Here is an 18343-nt window from a genome sequence, read left to right as displayed (position 1 = left end):
GCAGTGAATTCACATTTGGTCTGAATGAAATGATGTGTTTATGACAGTCCTGAGGGCCACAGCCAGAGCTTTGTTTCAGACAACTTTCTCTACTGAGCGGGATCAGAAGAGGATTTCAATAATAACTTGTTTCAGTGACACCTTATCAATCCTACCTTTAAATATGTTCAAAATGTTTTGAATGTCCAACATTTGTCAATATTTTGGTATTCTTCGAGAATAGTTAATTAGTCATTACAACTAAACTGAACTCATTTGCATTCAATACCTGAACAGAACAATTTGTACCCTTATACTTAAACCTAACCCTCTCTATCCGAACTAAAACTATGGTGTCAGTGTTGAGCAGCAGTCACAGCGGCTCTCTCTGCCTGTAGCTCATTATCCCGTGAGAGCAGTATCAGAGTGTATCCTGCTGCTATCCGATGCTGCAATCATGGTATAAAAATCGACATAGCAGATTTAATGACGAACACCTCCAGTAGAAAGTAGAAAAAGTAAAACCGGTGTTGACAGATGCGTCAGCATGCCCTTGGTTTGAAGGGATGTCTGTCAAAACCAGGGAGTGACAAGGTGGTGTGCTGCTCTGGATCGTGGATCATGTTGAATAAGGAATGAGCTGTTTTACAGGAGGGAAAGAGGAGGTGGACGGGTCAGAGCAGCCCGTACGGTGGGAGCATGAAGAGTGCGAGGTGACGGAGGGTGAAAGAAGCCATCAGAGCAGACAGCATTGCTGGTTCACTCCTGTCTATTCAATGTGACAGCGCTGACTGACACAACTGGGCCAGAAGGCTGCCTTCAAGACAACACGTTATCGTCCTTCAGAGGGAACAACTGGCAATTCTGCACGGCTCTGGATTGATCTTACAACACAGCTGGGGACATTTTTTGCTAGACTAAGCTGTGCTCTGTAATTAAGCTGCTGTAATATTTATACTGAGGGAAGAATGAAGATATAATGGAGCAAAAAAAAATTCCTTGGTAATACAGGTTTTCTTTTGCACTATGTAGGCAAAATATTCTGTATATATACACATCCCTGTATTGCAAAACACATCGAGGTGGCGTTTTCTTAATATGGTTCTCGAATGTACCAGTAAAAAAAAAGACATTCTTATTTCCTATGTGACTGGCAGGGCCTTTTGGCATCCACTTAATTAAAGTGCTGCAGAGATCTGGCATTCAGCTGGAATATTTAAACCTGAATCACATGGGTAATGTCTCAGAGAGCGAGAGGAGAACGCCTGTGCATACCAGCAGCCCGAGATGAATGTGCTCATGTTTCACACAAGCGGCTCTCTGGATTTTCATTAAGTGCTCAAGTGGATCTTGAGTGACAGTAAACAAAATCCTTCCTCCATTCAAATGTCAAGCCTTACCTACACACTGGATGGATCTGATGGATTCCGTGCTGAAACAGTGCCCATAATTAGAACTGGTTTTTCCCACATTGAACAGTTATTAATACAGATGGAAATTAATTAACTCATTTATATTTTATTAAAACCATCAAAATAATGTTGTCCTGATAGTTTCAAACATGTCATCAGCAGAAACAGCAGCTTGCATCACTGTTTGACAACCTGATGAGACTCTTAAACCCTGCTGCTCTGCTGAGCCATCTAATAAAGTTGTATCAACACTAAAGCAGTTTTTAGTGAACCTGACATACACAAGTCTACACACATTACCGAATGAAAACCCCCCCAAAATAAAGACATAAAAATAATTAAAATGTCAAGCATTTCCATAAAGAAACCACAGCTCCCTGCGACATGTGATAGGTATTTAAGGTATCAGAGTTTAGAGGCAGTGGAGGACTCGGTGTTTAGCTGCTGGGCTTCACGGATTGGTCATAGCAGTCTTCTCCTACACGATAGGAAGCAACGCTGACAAAAATAAAACTACACTGGCAGAAAAAGGTAAAGAATAAGAGGAAGAAACACAAACAGAACTGTTTTATCACTGGCTCATTTCCTGCAGGAGCATCACTTTGAGCCATTAGGGTGCTTCTTTGCCTTAACAAACCCATTGCAGAGGGTTTTTTTCCCCATAGTTTCCTGCAGAATTTATCATAGTTACCTACAATCTCTGCAATCTCCCTCCAGGAGGCATCTGAGAATATACTCCTTCTTTAATGACATTATTGAGGGGTTATGGAGATGTCTTGGGGATGACGTATTGGCAGACTCTTGCCCCCAGTTCAATCCATGTTGTGAAAGAAAGTTGGGAGTAGCACGACCCGAAATGACACCTCGCATCAGAAAAATTTTGTTATTTGGACAGGAACGGCGAGCATAACCTAGCCTTGAAGCCGGTCTATTGGAAAGAAGACGTGTGTGTGAGTGTGTGTGTGTGTGCGCAGGTGTTAAAAGTGTAAGTCACAGCATGCATCTGGAAGACTACCAAGCTTATACACACCCATCCAACCTCACATCCGGCAGACTCCTGTTGAGTGCGATCATGTCACTGGCCATCAGATTGAACTGGTTAATCTTAAAGAGCTCCTTCATCTTCTCCTGCTCGTTCTTGGGGATGTTCACCGACTTGCCCATCTCGCCTGGACCCTCGTGGCTCCGAGATATCACAGCTGGAACATAACAGAGAATAAAACAGAGGGCATAAGAGGGCAAGTCTAACTTTACATTTTTATTTCTCAGTATATACTTTTCGCCAAGGCCCAACATTTCCCTTAAGCCACACCAAATTGCACACATTCAAAGATATGCAAATATGCCAGACCATATTCCATACATTGTTTACCTGGGAAATCAGTTAAAACATTGAAAAATTGCAATGTTTAAGATCCTGCATCCTACCACCAAGTTTCATGGTAATCCATCCAGTAGTTTTTGTGTAATGCTGCCAACTAACAGACCACACAGCCACCAAGGTCCAACAGTCCACTCATAAAACCACATTTAAATTCACTAGATCCAGATTGTTATTTGGATCTGCACCAAATTGCAAAGGATCATTACTCAGTCCCCAAAACATGCATGATTTTTTTTTTATCAATACTTATGAAATATTCTCTGGGAAATCAGTGAGAATTTTGAAAAACCCCATCTCACAATGTTAATGTAATTGAAGAAAAGAAAATCGTGGATCCACCCCGTTTTGGAGCTGCACCAATATTCAATGGGTTCTTAATTGGTTCATGCCCCACCCCTTCCACAAAAGTGGAAATTGGTTGTAATCCTGCTAACAAACAAACAAACAAACAGACAAAAACACAACCTCCTTGACAGAGTTAAATAAATCACTTGCAGACTATTTATTTATGGGGAAACAATGTGAGAGTAACTGTTATATAAAAGTCAACTAAAAATGTCATCTCCTTTCTAAATGGGACTAAGAGTAATGAACTGTCTGACCTGGCTCACTCCAGTCTGTGTGTTATTCACTCCATTCTCACCAGCAGAGAAGAGAAGGAGTTATGGTGGGTTTTCAAAAACTCTGTAGCAGGCACCACAGATGCAGTGTTTATTATCCGTCTCTCCAGGGGAGTGTAGTAAAGCATGCTGGTTTTATCTCTGTACAATCTGTTAAGTGCTATTCTGCTATAATTGTAAAAAAGGACACAAACATTAGTTTCCACGTCAATGTGCATGTATCAAATGGATATTAGGGTTTTAAGAGCATCAGGATGTGCACATATGAAAAGTACGGTATATTTCCTTTAGGAACACAAAAAAAAAAATGTTGATAGTATTCTCACTTGCACTATTAAATCCTGAGAAATGTTACATCTGATGTCACAGATTGTGAAAAAGCACAAGAGACATTTCATACAGACAGTCGAGGTTCTGCTTAACCTCTACTGGTTCCTGTGGCTTGAGCTGGCTGAGTATTAAGTGGTGCAGGCTGAAGAAAACATTTTAATTTGATATATTATGAGGTTTTGAACTCAGAGATTTGGACAATGTATTAATAGATCAGGTTGTGAGGAAGCAAAATCCTTCCTACAGTTACACGCCCCTGTTGCTTTAGTTAAGTGCCTGCAGAACATCAGCAGTGCTGTTATTGTTGCTGCACTGAGCCAAAGGTAAATAACCTCCTATGGATTTATGACTCTCTCTCTCTCTCTCTCTCTCTCTCTCTCTATAATAATATCTCAGAGCAGAGGCAGTGATTTCAACGAAAAGGGGCCGCACAGTTCACATTAGCTGCGTGGCCCTTAGTTAAGAGGATTCCCTACAACCCCCTCAGAGAGAGACTGGTGTCAGCCAGACTGGTAACCTTGACAGAGCGTGTTCTTTCTTTTTTTCAAATGGTGCAGCTGACACTCTCCATTTGGACATGTCAAATCGAATGGACAGAGCTCAACAGCTGAGCTGGATGACAATAAAAAGTATCCATCAGAAATATGCTCAGCCTCTCATCTATCAGTCTATACATGTACTGATAAACTTTTCGGGCAACATCTTATACATAAAACAAACAGCAAACCATCAACACTGTACTAAGTCAATTTCAATATATAACTGTCAACAGATCATTTAAAGATTCAAGATTATACATATTTTAAAGGTTCAGTGTGTAGAATTTAGTGACATCTAGTGGTGAAGTTGCATGTTGCAGCTAAATACCTCTCACCTCACCCTTCCCTTCCAAACATGAAATAGAACCTGTGGTAGCCTAAACAAAATCAAAAAGTTGTTTAATTTGTCCAGCCTTGGCTACTGTAAAAAACACGGCGGCCTCCATAGAGAAGACCCGCTCCCAATGTAAATATAAAGTATTTAAATATAAAGGGCCCATTCTAAGGTAAAGAAAAATGTATTATATATTGAAAATAAATAAATAATAAAATAAATAAATCATACAATTTAGATGATTACACATTAGTGAAAAGATCACTATGATGACTTTATATAAAATTTCTGCCAATAGCTCCCTTTCACCTAAATCTTACACACTGGACCTTTGATATATAAAATGGATTACGACTGTATAACATGTGGAACAGTGCTGTCAGATGTGAAACAATCAGAGAGAACACTTTGTGACTTTTGTAGGAGCCAGTCCTCAGGCCTTGAAATAATAAAGCAAACTGTCGTTCCCCATTCAACACAACCTTTCTGGTCTCTTTGTATAACGTTAACTTTATTTTCAAAAATATCTGACAAATTCATAATTTTTTCGAGCCCAACAAATCCATGTAATGCAGCAAATAGTCAAACATAAATAGGAATAATATGTTGGAACAATAATATAATACATTCTGACCTATCGTCAATTTAAAGTCTGTCAACCTAACGCCAATCTGCATGTCCCAGAAAAACCATGCAGTCACAAGGAGAAGAATATGGAATAATATGATTCACATTAACATAAAAAAAAAACGATGGTCTTTTCTTCTTTACCATAAATGTCTCTTCAAAGTAGGGGTTGCTATTGAATTTTGCACAAACATTCTTGTTTCTAGATGATCAGACGGAATGGCTTTGTTGATTCTGAAAATTCTGAATGACAACTATTGGAGGTTTTTCCAGAATTTAGTAAAAACTTTCATGTAGCTCACGAGACAAATTGTGATCACATTAGTTGCTTTCAGACATTGCACTGGACTCCGCAGATCATCCGTATTTTCTCAGGAGGAGAAGGGCTGTATTCGCCGGACCCCCTGGTATAATGTCAGTAGATCCCCTGCTGCTTTCTCACATCAACTTCTCGACGTGAGAACGCAGCAGGGGATCTTCCGCTGGATTCACAGCGAGCGAGTGGGGGGTTGAAACTGCAACCCTGAAACTTAACTAAGATGGTTAACGTTAGCATGCTGATGTTAGCGTTTATTACCAAAGGCCAGAATAACCTCACAGACCCACCAACAACATGGGATTTGTTTTTAAGCCTTTAAATATTCTTTTCAATTATCAGTATATCAAATGTCAGCATATTTATGGTACAGTATGCAGACAGTTATATCATTTCTAAGAAATACATTTAAAAAAATACGACTTATATATTTGATTACCATAAGATACTCACTTTGAAAGATTTAGCTCCTTCATTATGACAATAAATTATAGTTTTTCACCTTCAGCGCTTTCAAAATCGCAAACAGTCAGATTAAATAAAAAGATTAGAAACACTCAAATAAATCTCTGGCCACAAACACTGAGTCAAAAAGCTCTAAACATGACAAACAGTTTCTACCAACAAGTCCTGGCCTAGTCCTATAAGGAGGGATTTAGGAATCCTTTACCTTTGTGGGGGGGGGTGTGGTCAACCTGGTTGCTAGGTATGACACTTACTTTATGTAATAAACATATCTGTTGAAGAGTTTAAAAGATATTTGAAACCCATTAAATGAAAAGGGACAACTGGGTTATGGGACGTTCAATGGGGAATGGGGATCTTTATCGTAACCAGTCTCCCAAAACCACCCGTTTCATGGGAGTTCGATGCTAAACTGCTGAAGTATTTGCTACAAACGAACCTCCTGATGCAGCATTTGCACATGTTTCATGTGGTTCCATTAAGCTCAGTTAACAAAAATAACTGAACATGTTTACACTGTAGCCAAGAACCTGTGTATGTAACATCCTTTCTTTCACATTAACATTAACATCCCTTCAAACAACTTTCCTTTATTATGTCAAGCTAATGTAAAATCCTAAATAAACATAATGAACAGCAGTGACTGGCCATAAAGTTTAATGTGGCTGAACTGACGGGAGCCGAGTTGTGCTGCTCGAATCAGGAATTGGAGGCAAACATTCTTTCAACTGTCATTATCAACCTGGTGAAGATCAACATCATGGACTCCTGGTCCAAAACTGAGGAAATGGAGGAGAGACCACAAAGCATCAAATCATACCGCAAGCTGAGTTAAGTAATTGTAATTTAAACATGCATTAATCATAAATTATTGATATTAATATTTACTGAAATTTCTCCATGTAACGCCGATATGACCAGCTTCAGAATTGTGGAGCCTTTTGGCTGATTGCTGGTTAGTGTAACAACCCCTTACTCTGTGTCAGTTGGAGCAGCTATATCTATAAATATATAAATCGCCGACATGCTAATAAACCCAGCACTAACCCACAGGTAGAGAAAAGGCTCTATGGAGCGTTTCAGTGCCTTTCAGCTTATTGTTTTGGTTTAATGCCCAAAACGTAAAATTTTAGATTGTATCATCGCTCACCTCTTTATCACATACGTCATAGATGGCTTTTTTCAGAAAAATGTCCACGAATACACTGATGAACAAACGTAGTCGCTTGCTGAGGAACACAATAGCATTTTGTAGCTAACTTTAAAAAAGGACCAGAAACAGATGAACGCAGTGCAACTGCTGAATGCCAATATGTCCGCTGGCTGTATTATAGTACACTGTGGGCTAACAAGTTTGCCATAACAATTTAATGTTGACATGAGTGATTGTTTAAACCCGATTTGATTGTCTGGTGCCTCAGTTGCTGCATTGAAGATTAAATGCTCAACCTCTGCTGTATGCAGCACAAGCAACGTGACGCACAAAGCAGTTTGGCAATGCATGACATTATCCCATACAAAGCGAATGAGCAGCATTATGGTTGAAGCCTCCACTAAGTTATAACAATGTTTTTTAACACATAATCCAGTTCAGCCTCTGATGCGTTTAAAATCATTTTCATTTTAACTAATATAAAATACAAAATAGTGACTTTTGAACCATACAAGCAATAACTGAATAATTATTATTTTGCATAAGCAAACAAAAATGGTTCCGTAATGATCAAATTGGGTTGATTGGTTCCAATTAAAAACTGAACATGTGAACCAGTGCCACATTAAGAGTATAGGCTCTTCAGTTTGGGGCAAATGAATAAGATTACACTTTCCAGTGAACTGGCAAAAGAACTGCAACTGCCTGTGAAAGAAAAAATTCTCAGCACTCAGTTCATTAATTATATCATCTACTTGGTGAGCAGTGTAACATTAGACTTTTGCATGGTAATAAGTGTCAGTAGCTGGCAGTTCTGCCTCATTCTAACCTTAAAAGCAGCTTAGCAAGCCTCTTAGAAACCTGCTTACTTGAGGGCATGTGAGGAAATGAACTCTGCTAAAGCGATTCTGTGGTTTAGGTCGATCAGCACCACACACACGCACGCACATACTCACACACTGGTGTAAACTTACAAAGGTGAATTAATCCTATCTTCATACAATCAAATAAGAAATAGAGATTTAATACATCACAAAACTCTTTCTGTAGATCTGAAAACTACCAATTTGTATTTTTTACATTGGTCAACTTCATCAAGTTAATGGGATTCATGACAGAGGATGTGAGTATGTATGTAAAACAGTGAGGTGAAAGTGATTAAGTCAACTGCTTAAATTAACACGCATGTCTGATCCTTAACAGAAGGTTGAGTCTACCAGATTAAAGAATGAAACAAAAAGAGGAATTGTCAAATAACCGTCGCTTCACATATAAAGTGGGGTTATCAAATTCTGTAATCCCAGTTTGAGAAGATACTTTTAAGGTCTTTCCATAAGAAGTCTTATAATCTTAAAGAGTTGATAATCTTAAAGAGCTTTCCTGATTTGATATTACTGCTGAAACCTATTCTTTTGTACATTCAAGTACTTAGAAAACTAAATCAAGAGCTCAATTTCAGGATGGAAATTGTAATTTTTGATATTTTGATAACATTAACATCATGGCCGTTTTGGAAAAAGACTGCAGAAAAATGCATTCAGAGTGAGATCTCACTTCACTGCAAAACACACTCCACGTTGTTTGCTCAGTAGGTAGTCTTTAATCCTGTATTTATTCCTGATTAAGTTCTCATTATGTCGTTAAAGAAATTACCACTTAAAAGTTAAAACACACCAGACACTGTTGTTTTTTTTTTAATAGTGATAGGTCTCTGTGTAGAAATCAGTACACTTTTAATATGTATTTGAAAAGACAACAAGTTTGTTACATATCACTTCAGTTGGGTTGTCTATTAAAAGTATAATCGTGTCTGTGTTTATTTTTGTTAAATTACTTATCAACCTTCACTCACAACTACATAATCACAAAGTGATACTGTTACCCTGGCAAAAAACATGCCATGAGGAAGAAATATGTCTTTCAAGTTTTCTGTGCAGTATATACAGAAACACAATGTTGTTTGTAGTAAACCAAAAAAGCTTTATACTGTTTCAAAGAGATACAATTTCTGAAGGCGATGTTTTACTAACTCCCTTTAATATATCACAAATGGAAAATCAATGCAAAACATCACCAACCAATTACATTGCATGAATGACTGCAAAAGCCCTTGAATACAAAAATGAATATTCAAACTCCCTCTCAGAGAAGTTTTGAAAAAAATCAACTCACTGTAAACGTCTTCATTTTCAAGGGAAAACATGACAATGGAAAAACGCCACAAGCAACATTAAAGCTAAAAAGGGACAGGGAATGGAACAGTGTCCCAGTCTGTATCTCATAATGGACTCCTTATACCTTTAAGTCTACATCACATCTACTCTACGAATGAAAGGTGGCGCAGAGCTGATGTGGACTCACCTCGGAGGGCAGGGAGCAGCGAGCGGTCTTTCCTGTCATCGCACTTGTTACACTCGCTGAAGTAGAGCAGCAGGAACACGTCCACCAGCACCCACACAAGAGAGGTGGTCAACACCACCTTGCAGTAGACGAACCGCCGCATCACCTCCCCGGGAAGTCGGCCAGGCAGCCAAACAGGGAGGGTCGCAGCGAGCGCTCAGGAGCACTCAGTCTGCGGAGGAGATGTTTGAACTCGGGAGACAGGCTGAGAAAGAGAGCAGGGTGGAGGAGACATCCTGAAGGGGAGACAGAGACAGAAATCATGATAAATATTTTAGCCAGGATGATAAATGTCATAATGAAGCTGTAATGATATAAATCAATAATCTTACAAAGAAATGTGATGTCAGCAAAGTCTGTGAGAACTAAAGTCGATCAATATTTGCCTCTCGTAAAAGTGATTAGGAATCGCCTTCAGACTTCACTTTATGCATTTCATGGCTGTGGATCATAAGAGATTACTTAGTCTGTTTCCAGATCTTTAATTCACTTTTTATTAGCGCAATGTGACATTACACAAAGGGTGAATAAATAACAGACTTATTGTCTGCACATTAAAATATACAGACAACTACTTTGATGCAGTGTTGTTTATACAGCCAACCAGGGATTAGGTTTCATGTATATCAAAAGAACTTTGTACTGTGCTTGTCTACATGTGAGGAATGTGGAGAAAACATCACCCAGAAAGAGGTAGATAAGTAATAGGATAAAACAACCACGTATACATTATAGTACAATCTGTGTTGGATTTTTAGGCAAACACAAAAATCGATTTGTGAGAAAAAAAATACTGGGTTGTTATTAAGACTAATTTTGATCTGATTTGGCAAATTTGATATCAGCTAGAAGTGACGTGAGATGTTTGATACCAACATTGGAAATTCCTCCGATACAGCTAAAAATGCAGAGTCGGGCATTGGCCAGTACTCAAATCTATGTTCCGATGCAATACCACATCTTTAAAGTATATTAGTTACACCCAGATAAAACTGCATGTTTATTTTCCTGGAAATCACTTCTTCACGCTCCAAAACAACAATATTGCCACAGGCAAGTTCTGTTTTTAGAGTAAAGAAGAGAGATTTCTGCAAGTGTAGCATTAGCCAGAGCTCGTTAAATAGTCAGCTATTGGGTAATATTTCATACTGGAAGGTCTCACAAGTAAAATGTGACATTTACTGTATGCAAGACTCAGTTTTGAGGGGCAGCTTGTGTATTCTTATATTTATTTGTATTCTTTTTCAGTTATGACTGTAAAACAAGATAATAAGATAAGTTCTATGGCATGCATTAGTTAGTAGCATAGTAGCAAATGCACTGGTATAAGATTGGTACTCTGTATCAGCCGATACACAAAGTCCAGGTATTGGTATCCGGATGTGAAAAATGGTATTGGATCATCTCTAGATGTGACAAATCCATATTAAACACAACATTGATTTGTCAGTGTCATGATAGTTATGTCATAATCGCAGCTGGAAAACTAGAAAACACACAGAAATCCCTGATGTTAAATCACACAATAATCGTAGAGCACAGAATAACAACTGGTATCTGTTTCGGAAATCAATATCAGCAGATGATACAGAAATCATTGGTCGATATCGAGTTGAGGTATCAGAATCATATTAGGAGGAGAAAACACAGATTGCTGTGTCCCTAGTTTTGAAAATGCGCGCTAAGCAGGACAGTTTAAAAATAAACCTGTCAGTGTTCTTTGATGAAAACGCAGAACTTTATAATATAACTTTATAAAGTCACATCCAGCCTTCCACCACGGACTGACCCCAGACCCTCCATTTGAAAGGATGAGTGACGGCTCATTTTCCCTTAAAAGAGACTTATCGCACTTCATCTGTGTTGCTCAAATCTGAGGAGCTTTCATACCAGAGGCAATTTCTGGAAATGAGATGTCTCATTGGCATATGGCTCGCAATATTTCTGATAAAACAACAACTACATCGTTTTCTGTCTAACTGAATATCTACTTGACCAAAATCATAGGCTTTTGTTGACTGAGGCTTATGAAAGTATAATGAGAAAGGAATGGGAATTCAGCCAAAGATAATAAAATACACAAATAGACAGAAGAATTTTAGTCACTGATTACAGAAAGGAAATGCCACAATATAAATAACACAGTAGTGAATTAAGTAAAAGAGAAATATCAGGTTCACAGCTTCATTTTAACCTAAGAAGTTGTGGTACATCACATACAGGAAGGCCGGTGCTGCCTCAATGCATGTGTGAATAGTAACTAACATTACCCTTTACTTTAAAAACTACTAGAGTGCCCACAGCAACTCCTGTGGGGAACCTGACAGATTTCTTTATCTTTCTCCTGCAGTATGGTAATGATTTTGCACTCCACACACACACACACACACACACACACACACACACACACACACACACACACACACACACACACACACACACACACACACACACACACACACACACACACACACACACACACACACACACACACACACACACACACACACACACACACTCCTCTCGCTGTCTAAATGTCCATCACAGGCTCTGACACCACTGCCCGGGGCTATCTCTTATCTCATTCACAAACAAGGCAGCATCTGTCCAGCTGCATCAGGAGCTTCAGCCTCAGATCACAGCACAGTGGGTTCCAGTGGATTCACACACCATTTATAGACTTCTAACCCCAAGTATATGGACGCAACCTAGGCTTCCCAGTGTAATCAACAAATTGGTCTAAGTAAAAGTCCAAATGTGTGTGTCGAATATAACCTGCATGCACATCGCAGATCATCCACGACTATGTTTCATGGGGTCTTTGGCATCTCTAACATCTTCTTAGGTCAGTCAGTAACTGAGACATGTTTGGGTTTCGCTACAACCACTGGGTTTGCCCAAAGACACCTGGGTCAATAAGCCCAACCAACCGCACAGATGAAGTTTTTCTATCTGTTCAGCACTGCTCTGTAGGTCTCTCCTGCTTTCACAAGCTACTTTTACCTGCTTCTTGAAGTGACAGTTAATTGTGTTGTTAACAACAGTCTTAGTTGGAAATGCCTGGTGCAGTGCGATGGGCTAAATAAAGTATCCCTCAGCCGTTTAACAGGAGTGCAACAACTGCAAGCAATTCCCAGACTGTTAAGTGCTTTTTTGCAGGAAGTACTCACCTCAAATCCACACTTGACACTGAAACCATGACTGCAACAGGTGAAGAAAACATATGACGACAAAGCTGAAGATCCAGTTATTAAATCGGGGATGGTGTGCGCTCCTTTACCTCCTCCACAATCATCAACTTTCTCAAAAGCAGCCAAGACAAACCATAGTAGTCTGCTGCTGACCGTTGCCGGATAAACTGTGGTTTAAGTGCCTTGCATAGGGGTACATCAAGGCCAGGATAAGAGAGATCATCCGCATTCAGACCTGTTCAGTTAGGGATTCCAACCAGCAGTCCTCCAATCACACACCACCTGCGTCTCTATTGTGACAAGCAGCAAATAGAGCTCTGTATCGAATATCAATACCTTCTGATTGCTGAACAAATTGTGTCTGTGGCAGCAGGTGTTGAAAACGGACAAGACCTGAAAACTGGCATTAAATGGTAAATACAGATTTTTTTGCATATTTTATGAAGAAAAATGTATAATCTAAATATTAAAAAGTATTTTTATGGTACCAGTGCAGACGTTTAAGAAGCTATCATGTTGGCACAAGGAGGCCCTATTGAAAAATGCAAATCTATATACCCAGCCCTACCAGGAACAGCATGTGATTATAGAGCTTATCCCAGTAAGCCCATTAGGCCAATGACTGAAGCTTCGAACCAAAACAACACAAAATACGTAGCTCTGCTGAGACAAAACACCAACACAAACAGAAAATACAAAACATTACAATTAATACTCTCAATGTGGCGACTTTGAAGACGTGGGATCCGTCTCTTTACTGCAAAAATTACAGATCTAATCAAATGTAATACATAGGTCTTAAAAACAAATAGTTAGAATAATTTGTAAGGAAGATTCTTTGCGTTAATTCAAATTAACGCGAACTCACCTTGTCTTGATGAGCAGCTTGGTCTTTATTTGAGTTGTATTCAACTAGACAGGGGACGTGTGTGTAAAGCAGCCTCCTCAAGGTTATAGGAGCCTTGTTTTAACCAAGTGTGTCATGACTAACACAACTTCCACTTCAAGCCTTAAGCATTTTGTGTGAGTTATTCCCCCAAGCTGCTAAAGTTCTACTGAAACAACAGTGAGATCTACATTGGTTGCATGGATTGTAATGATGACGACACAGTTTGCACATCACACGGCGAAGTGAGGAAACAACCTCCCCTTTATGGTATGGACCAGAAATAACTGTATGGAGGACACTAGCTCCGGGGCAGTGCCATTAATGTGCATTCGGGCTGAAATCAATGTGGCATTATCGACAGAAATAAAACACAGTTATGAACCCGGCGCATGGAAATGTCCATTTCTAAAGCCATTCCCCCCTCAGCATCGCGATGGGGATGTTGTTGTGATGTGGGCTCTGATGGAAGGTGTGGTGCGGCATGAGGGACACTCTGCTCTTACCTATGTCACCGATGCCTCTCGTCCTCTAAGACAACGTGTTGAGCGCAGACCACAAACCCCGGGTACGATCTCCGGTGGCTGAAATACACCCCCCCACCCCCACCTCCCTCACCGTCTCACTACGACACTTAAGTAGTCACGGTCCATGTCGGTGCACAGTAGTGGTCCAACCGCAGTCCACCCGCTGCCCGCTGTCCGTCTCATGGCACCTGTTAGGACTCCTTCGCGCCGTGTGTGGAGCCGCAGCGGAGCCGGAGGACAGTCTCCATGAGGAACACACGGTCCCTCACCGTGCACCGGGTTTAACGTCTCCACGCACCTGTTCTCCCTCTGGATGCTGGAGCGGGGAGGAGGCGCAATCTAACCTCCGCTCAGACCCACCTGGTAGTGTGGCGATCCTCCTCTCTGATTGGCTGGGAGAGACGTCCGTCACCGTGTGCCTCTGGAGAGGAGCGTCACTGGCGTTTAATGAAGGCACTGTGCTGTGCTGTGCTGTGTGTGTGTGTGTGTGTGTGTGTGTGTGTGTGTGTGTGTGTGTGTGTGTGTGTGTGTGTGTGTGTGTGCAATCTGCTGCAACAGTCCTGCAATTAATATGAAGTGTGTGATCTTTTGTTGAAACTGTATAATAATAATAATAATATACTTTTCTATCTATCTATCAATCTATCCATCTATCTAGTGTGTGTGTGTGTGTGTGTGTGTGTGTGTGTGTGTGTGTGTGTGTGTGTGTGTGTGTGTGTGTGTGTGTGTGTGCATCTAACTTCCTGACAGACTTGGTTTTGGGATTAGGGTTAGAATAAATTTAGTTTGGGCATTTAGTTGTGATGGTTAAGGTTATGGTAATGGTGGTGGACCAGGGAACACATTATTTAATTGAATGTCCCCACAAATAAAGAAGAATAATAATATCCTTTATATATGAAGCAATTTCAACACAGTTGCAAGGTGCTGTACAAGAAGAAGAAAAAATTGGAGGCAAACAATAGGAAACAGTGAAAAAGGATAACACAATGTAAACGCATTTTGATCTCACTCTGATCTAGAGCACAGATACAGATGAAAAAATGCTAAAGATGAGAAAAAGTAAAAACAAGGTCAAATAAAACATTATAAAATGATTAAAATAGACAGTGAGATCGATATTGAAAGTTTCATGCTTTTTTTCCATTTTGCCATGGGCAGGATTTAATCCATGAGATTAAATGGATTTTTACATTTTGCATATATATTTTGTTTTTCATTTAGCTTAGGTTAATGCAGTAACAATAACACATATGACCCATCTGCAAGGACTGGACAGGACATAATCTAAATAAAAACTTTGAGTCGATATTGATAATTTCCTTTATAAATGTCACATTATTATTTCTTTTAATTCTAAAGGATAATTTTATGTCCTGAGTAAAGGTTGTGTATTTAAATTCTTCTTTATGAACAGAGAATGACAAACAATGTTGGTGTTTGTTTTAACTTTATTAACAACAGGAAGGATGTGGCTTGAAGTCCACGTGGACATCAACACACTGGTAAAATCAACAGTTAAAATGACTGCATGTGTGTCTATAGGTGAATATACAGCTTAACAGTGTTGTGTATCCTACAACATCACAGCTATTTTAAGGCCTTCGTTGAATCCTGTTGAATAATGCTGCCATCTGCTGCTCCTGATGAGAGACCCTCAGTGTTGCATCGTTGCATTGGCCTCTGGGCAATGTAGGAGATCAAATCTGAGCTCAGCATTTGATACACTCATGTTGCCTGGCAGTCAGAACAAAAACACTGTGACCACAATAGATTCAAATCCTCCACTAGATGTCAGTCTAGTCTTACAGAGAGATGTCATGGCTTTGAGCAGCAGCAGTAAAATGAGTATGAAAAAACCTTTCATGAGTGATGCCACTACATACAATACATTATTTAGAAATTTGAACATTTGACTAATTGTGACAATATGATCACCAGCAAGGTAAATAGCCTCTGTTTTTCCTGTTAACTTGTTGTTTAGGTTGAAATATCTTCAATGATAAAATGTCATCAAAAAAGGGAAAACTCTTCCAGATCACAAAATGTACTAAATGGCATGCTTTACTAGTTAGATATAAATTTATTTTCATGATTTAAAACCCCAGAAGTCTCATTTAGAGCATTATGTGACGACTAATGCTGTCAAGTTGTCATTTGTTACAATACCTACAAACAGATGACTAAATGGTAGATGGCTGGTTGGGAAGCCAGGTTAGGTAGGTAGGTTATAGATGGGTAGGTAGGTAGGTAGTTAGGTTATAGGTAGGTAGGTAGGTAGGTAGGTAGGTAGGTAGGTAGGTAGGTAGGTAGGTTATAGATAGATAGATAGATAGATAGATAGATAGATAGATAGATAGATAGATAGATAGATGGGTGGGTGTATATAAGTTGATTGATTGATTGATTGCTTATTTCAAGTTCATTTTTGACATATCAATCTGCCGCATATTAAAATATAATAATAATAATATTATTAATATTATTATTATTATTATTAGTAGTAGTAGTAGTAGTAGTAGTAGCAGTAGTAGTAGTAGCAGTAGTAGTAGTATTTCATAAACAAGAAGACTGTTTCGTAGAATCTACCCCATAATACACATCTCTGATCCAGTATCAACATAAAATCACACTTCACATTAATTGCGGGGCTGTTGCAGCAGGTTGCACACACTCACACGCACGCACGCACGCATGTGCTGACACGCACGCAGTCTGGTCGGGTGGTGGCGCTCTTGCAGTGTCTGTCCTGTCACTCGCAGGTAGAGTCAGGCTGTTAAACAGCGGGTTGGTGGATTCACTCCGCTGTGGAACTGGCAGCAGAACAGATGAAACCTCCAGTAATGCGATGCCACAGCAGCTTGTTGAACTCCAGTCGGGCTCTGCTTGATGTGACGGAACTTTCTCTTCATCATCATCCTCCTCCTCCTCCTCCTCCTCCTCCTCAGCATCAGCATCACTTCTGACTTGATGACTATTTCTCTGGGCTTGTTGTCTGCCCGCGCGTCTTTCTCCTCGGGTCTGCACTGAAAGTTTGATTTCAAAACAAAGAGAAGAAAAGATGAACAGCACGGGGTTCAACCAGACGCAGGGCGCACTGTTCAACAAGACGGAGGAGTTATTCTGCTGCAACTTTTCCTCCGTGGTGACTGATAATGGCTTCGTGGCCGCGGCGCCGGACGAGAGGAGCCTCTTCATCATGAGGGTGGTCCAGATCGCCGTCATGTGCGTCCTGTCCCTCACCGTGGTCTTTGGCATATTCTTCCTGGGCTGCAACCTCCTCATAAAGTCCGAGGGGATGATCAACTTCTTGGTCACGGACAGGAGACCCTCCAAAGAGACGGAGGCCGTCATTGTCGGAGCTTATTGACTGACGAGGTGGATCTCGATGGATGGAGAGATGTTGGAGACTAATCTGCCTCTTTTCACATTGGTGCGTCAGTCGCCATGTAAGAGGCAGCTGAACCCCGCAGGGTTAGGGTGGCTTTTTTAACGCCAACAGACTCATGCATCTCCAAGAGGTATAGTGCGTTTTCAGCCTCTATGTGTTTATAAAGTATTCAACCAAGCACTGTTGTATAATTTCAGTAGATGGAGCACAATCTGTCCAAGCAGCGTCCTTTGTCATGTCAGTGGCAAAGTCCTTTTTCACCTGCTGCTTATTTCTTCCCTCTCATGTTGCTAAAGCAATGGAGAATTTAATGTGTAGGGTGTTTATGTATGTTGTATGGGTTTTTGCATACAACCTGCAACATATAAATTACTGTTTCTCTCTGGACTTCCTGGTGATAACTGTATGAGTGTATGAGCGTGGGCGATGGAGGAAGCCCAACATGCCATGTATCGTGTAAATTGGAATAAATTCACTATGTAATTAAAGTTTTTCTCTATTTCTTACCATGAAGCCTTCACCATACCCTGTGCCAAAGTCATTCATTTAAAAAAAAAACTAAAAGAGCTACTTAAACCAGTTATTTCTATGTTTTAATTATATTATAGCAAGTATAAAATATATTTGAACAAAATAGAATTAACTCTATTGATCCTGATAAATTGGCATGTTATGAGCATCTATTTAAACTGAGACCTTCTCTGTGGCATAAGGAGCAGCGAGTGCGTGAAGAAATGACTCCACACAAGATATTCTCCTCTCAGTCATTACTGTCATTTGCTTTTTCTA

General features: G+C 39.9%; 2 protein-coding genes across 3 annotated transcripts in view; one reads left to right on the top strand and one right to left on the bottom strand.

Annotated features, from left to right (window-relative positions):
• galnt13 (UDP-N-acetyl-alpha-D-galactosamine:polypeptide N-acetylgalactosaminyltransferase 13) overlaps positions 1–14539 on the bottom strand; it is a 37529-nt gene extending 22990 nt beyond the window's left edge. Inside the window, exons 1-3 of one of the 2 annotated variants that reach the window (XM_034574120.1) lie at positions 14143–14539; positions 9521–9795; positions 2422–2590 (exon numbers count right to left, since the gene is read on the bottom strand). In XM_034574120.1, coding sequence (XP_034430011.1) covers positions 2422–2590; positions 9521–9662 — 311 coding nt within the window. In that variant the 5' untranslated portion in view covers positions 9663–9795; positions 14143–14539. The remainder of the gene's footprint in view (positions 1–2421; positions 2591–9520; positions 9796–14142) is intronic. The other variant, XM_034574119.1, reaches the window with a different exon arrangement.
• A 2377-nt stretch (positions 14540–16916) lies between these two features.
• Positions 16917–18060, top strand: rprma (reprimo, TP53 dependent G2 arrest mediator candidate a). Its single transcript, XM_034574988.1, has one exon. The coding sequence runs from the start codon at positions 17225–17227 to the stop codon at positions 17531–17533; it is 309 nt and encodes a 102-aa protein (XP_034430879.1). The 5' UTR covers positions 16917–17224; the 3' UTR covers positions 17534–18060.
• The last annotated feature ends 283 nt before the right edge of the window (positions 18061–18343 follow it).

Source organism: Hippoglossus hippoglossus, chromosome 21 (genome assembly GCF_009819705.1).
Source record: "Hippoglossus hippoglossus isolate fHipHip1 chromosome 21, fHipHip1.pri, whole genome shotgun sequence".
NCBI classification, from domain to species: domain Eukaryota; kingdom Metazoa; phylum Chordata; class Actinopteri; order Pleuronectiformes; family Pleuronectidae; genus Hippoglossus; species Hippoglossus hippoglossus.
Note: the sequence above shows the minus strand (reverse complement) of the source record. Positions and strands in the feature narration are given on the sequence as shown.

Bases quoted from the DNA above. Each gene is read 5' to 3' on its own strand.
- rprma (XM_034574988.1), top strand. From the start codon at position 17,225: ATGAACAGCACGGGGTTCAACCAGACGCAGGGCGCACTGTTCAACAAG.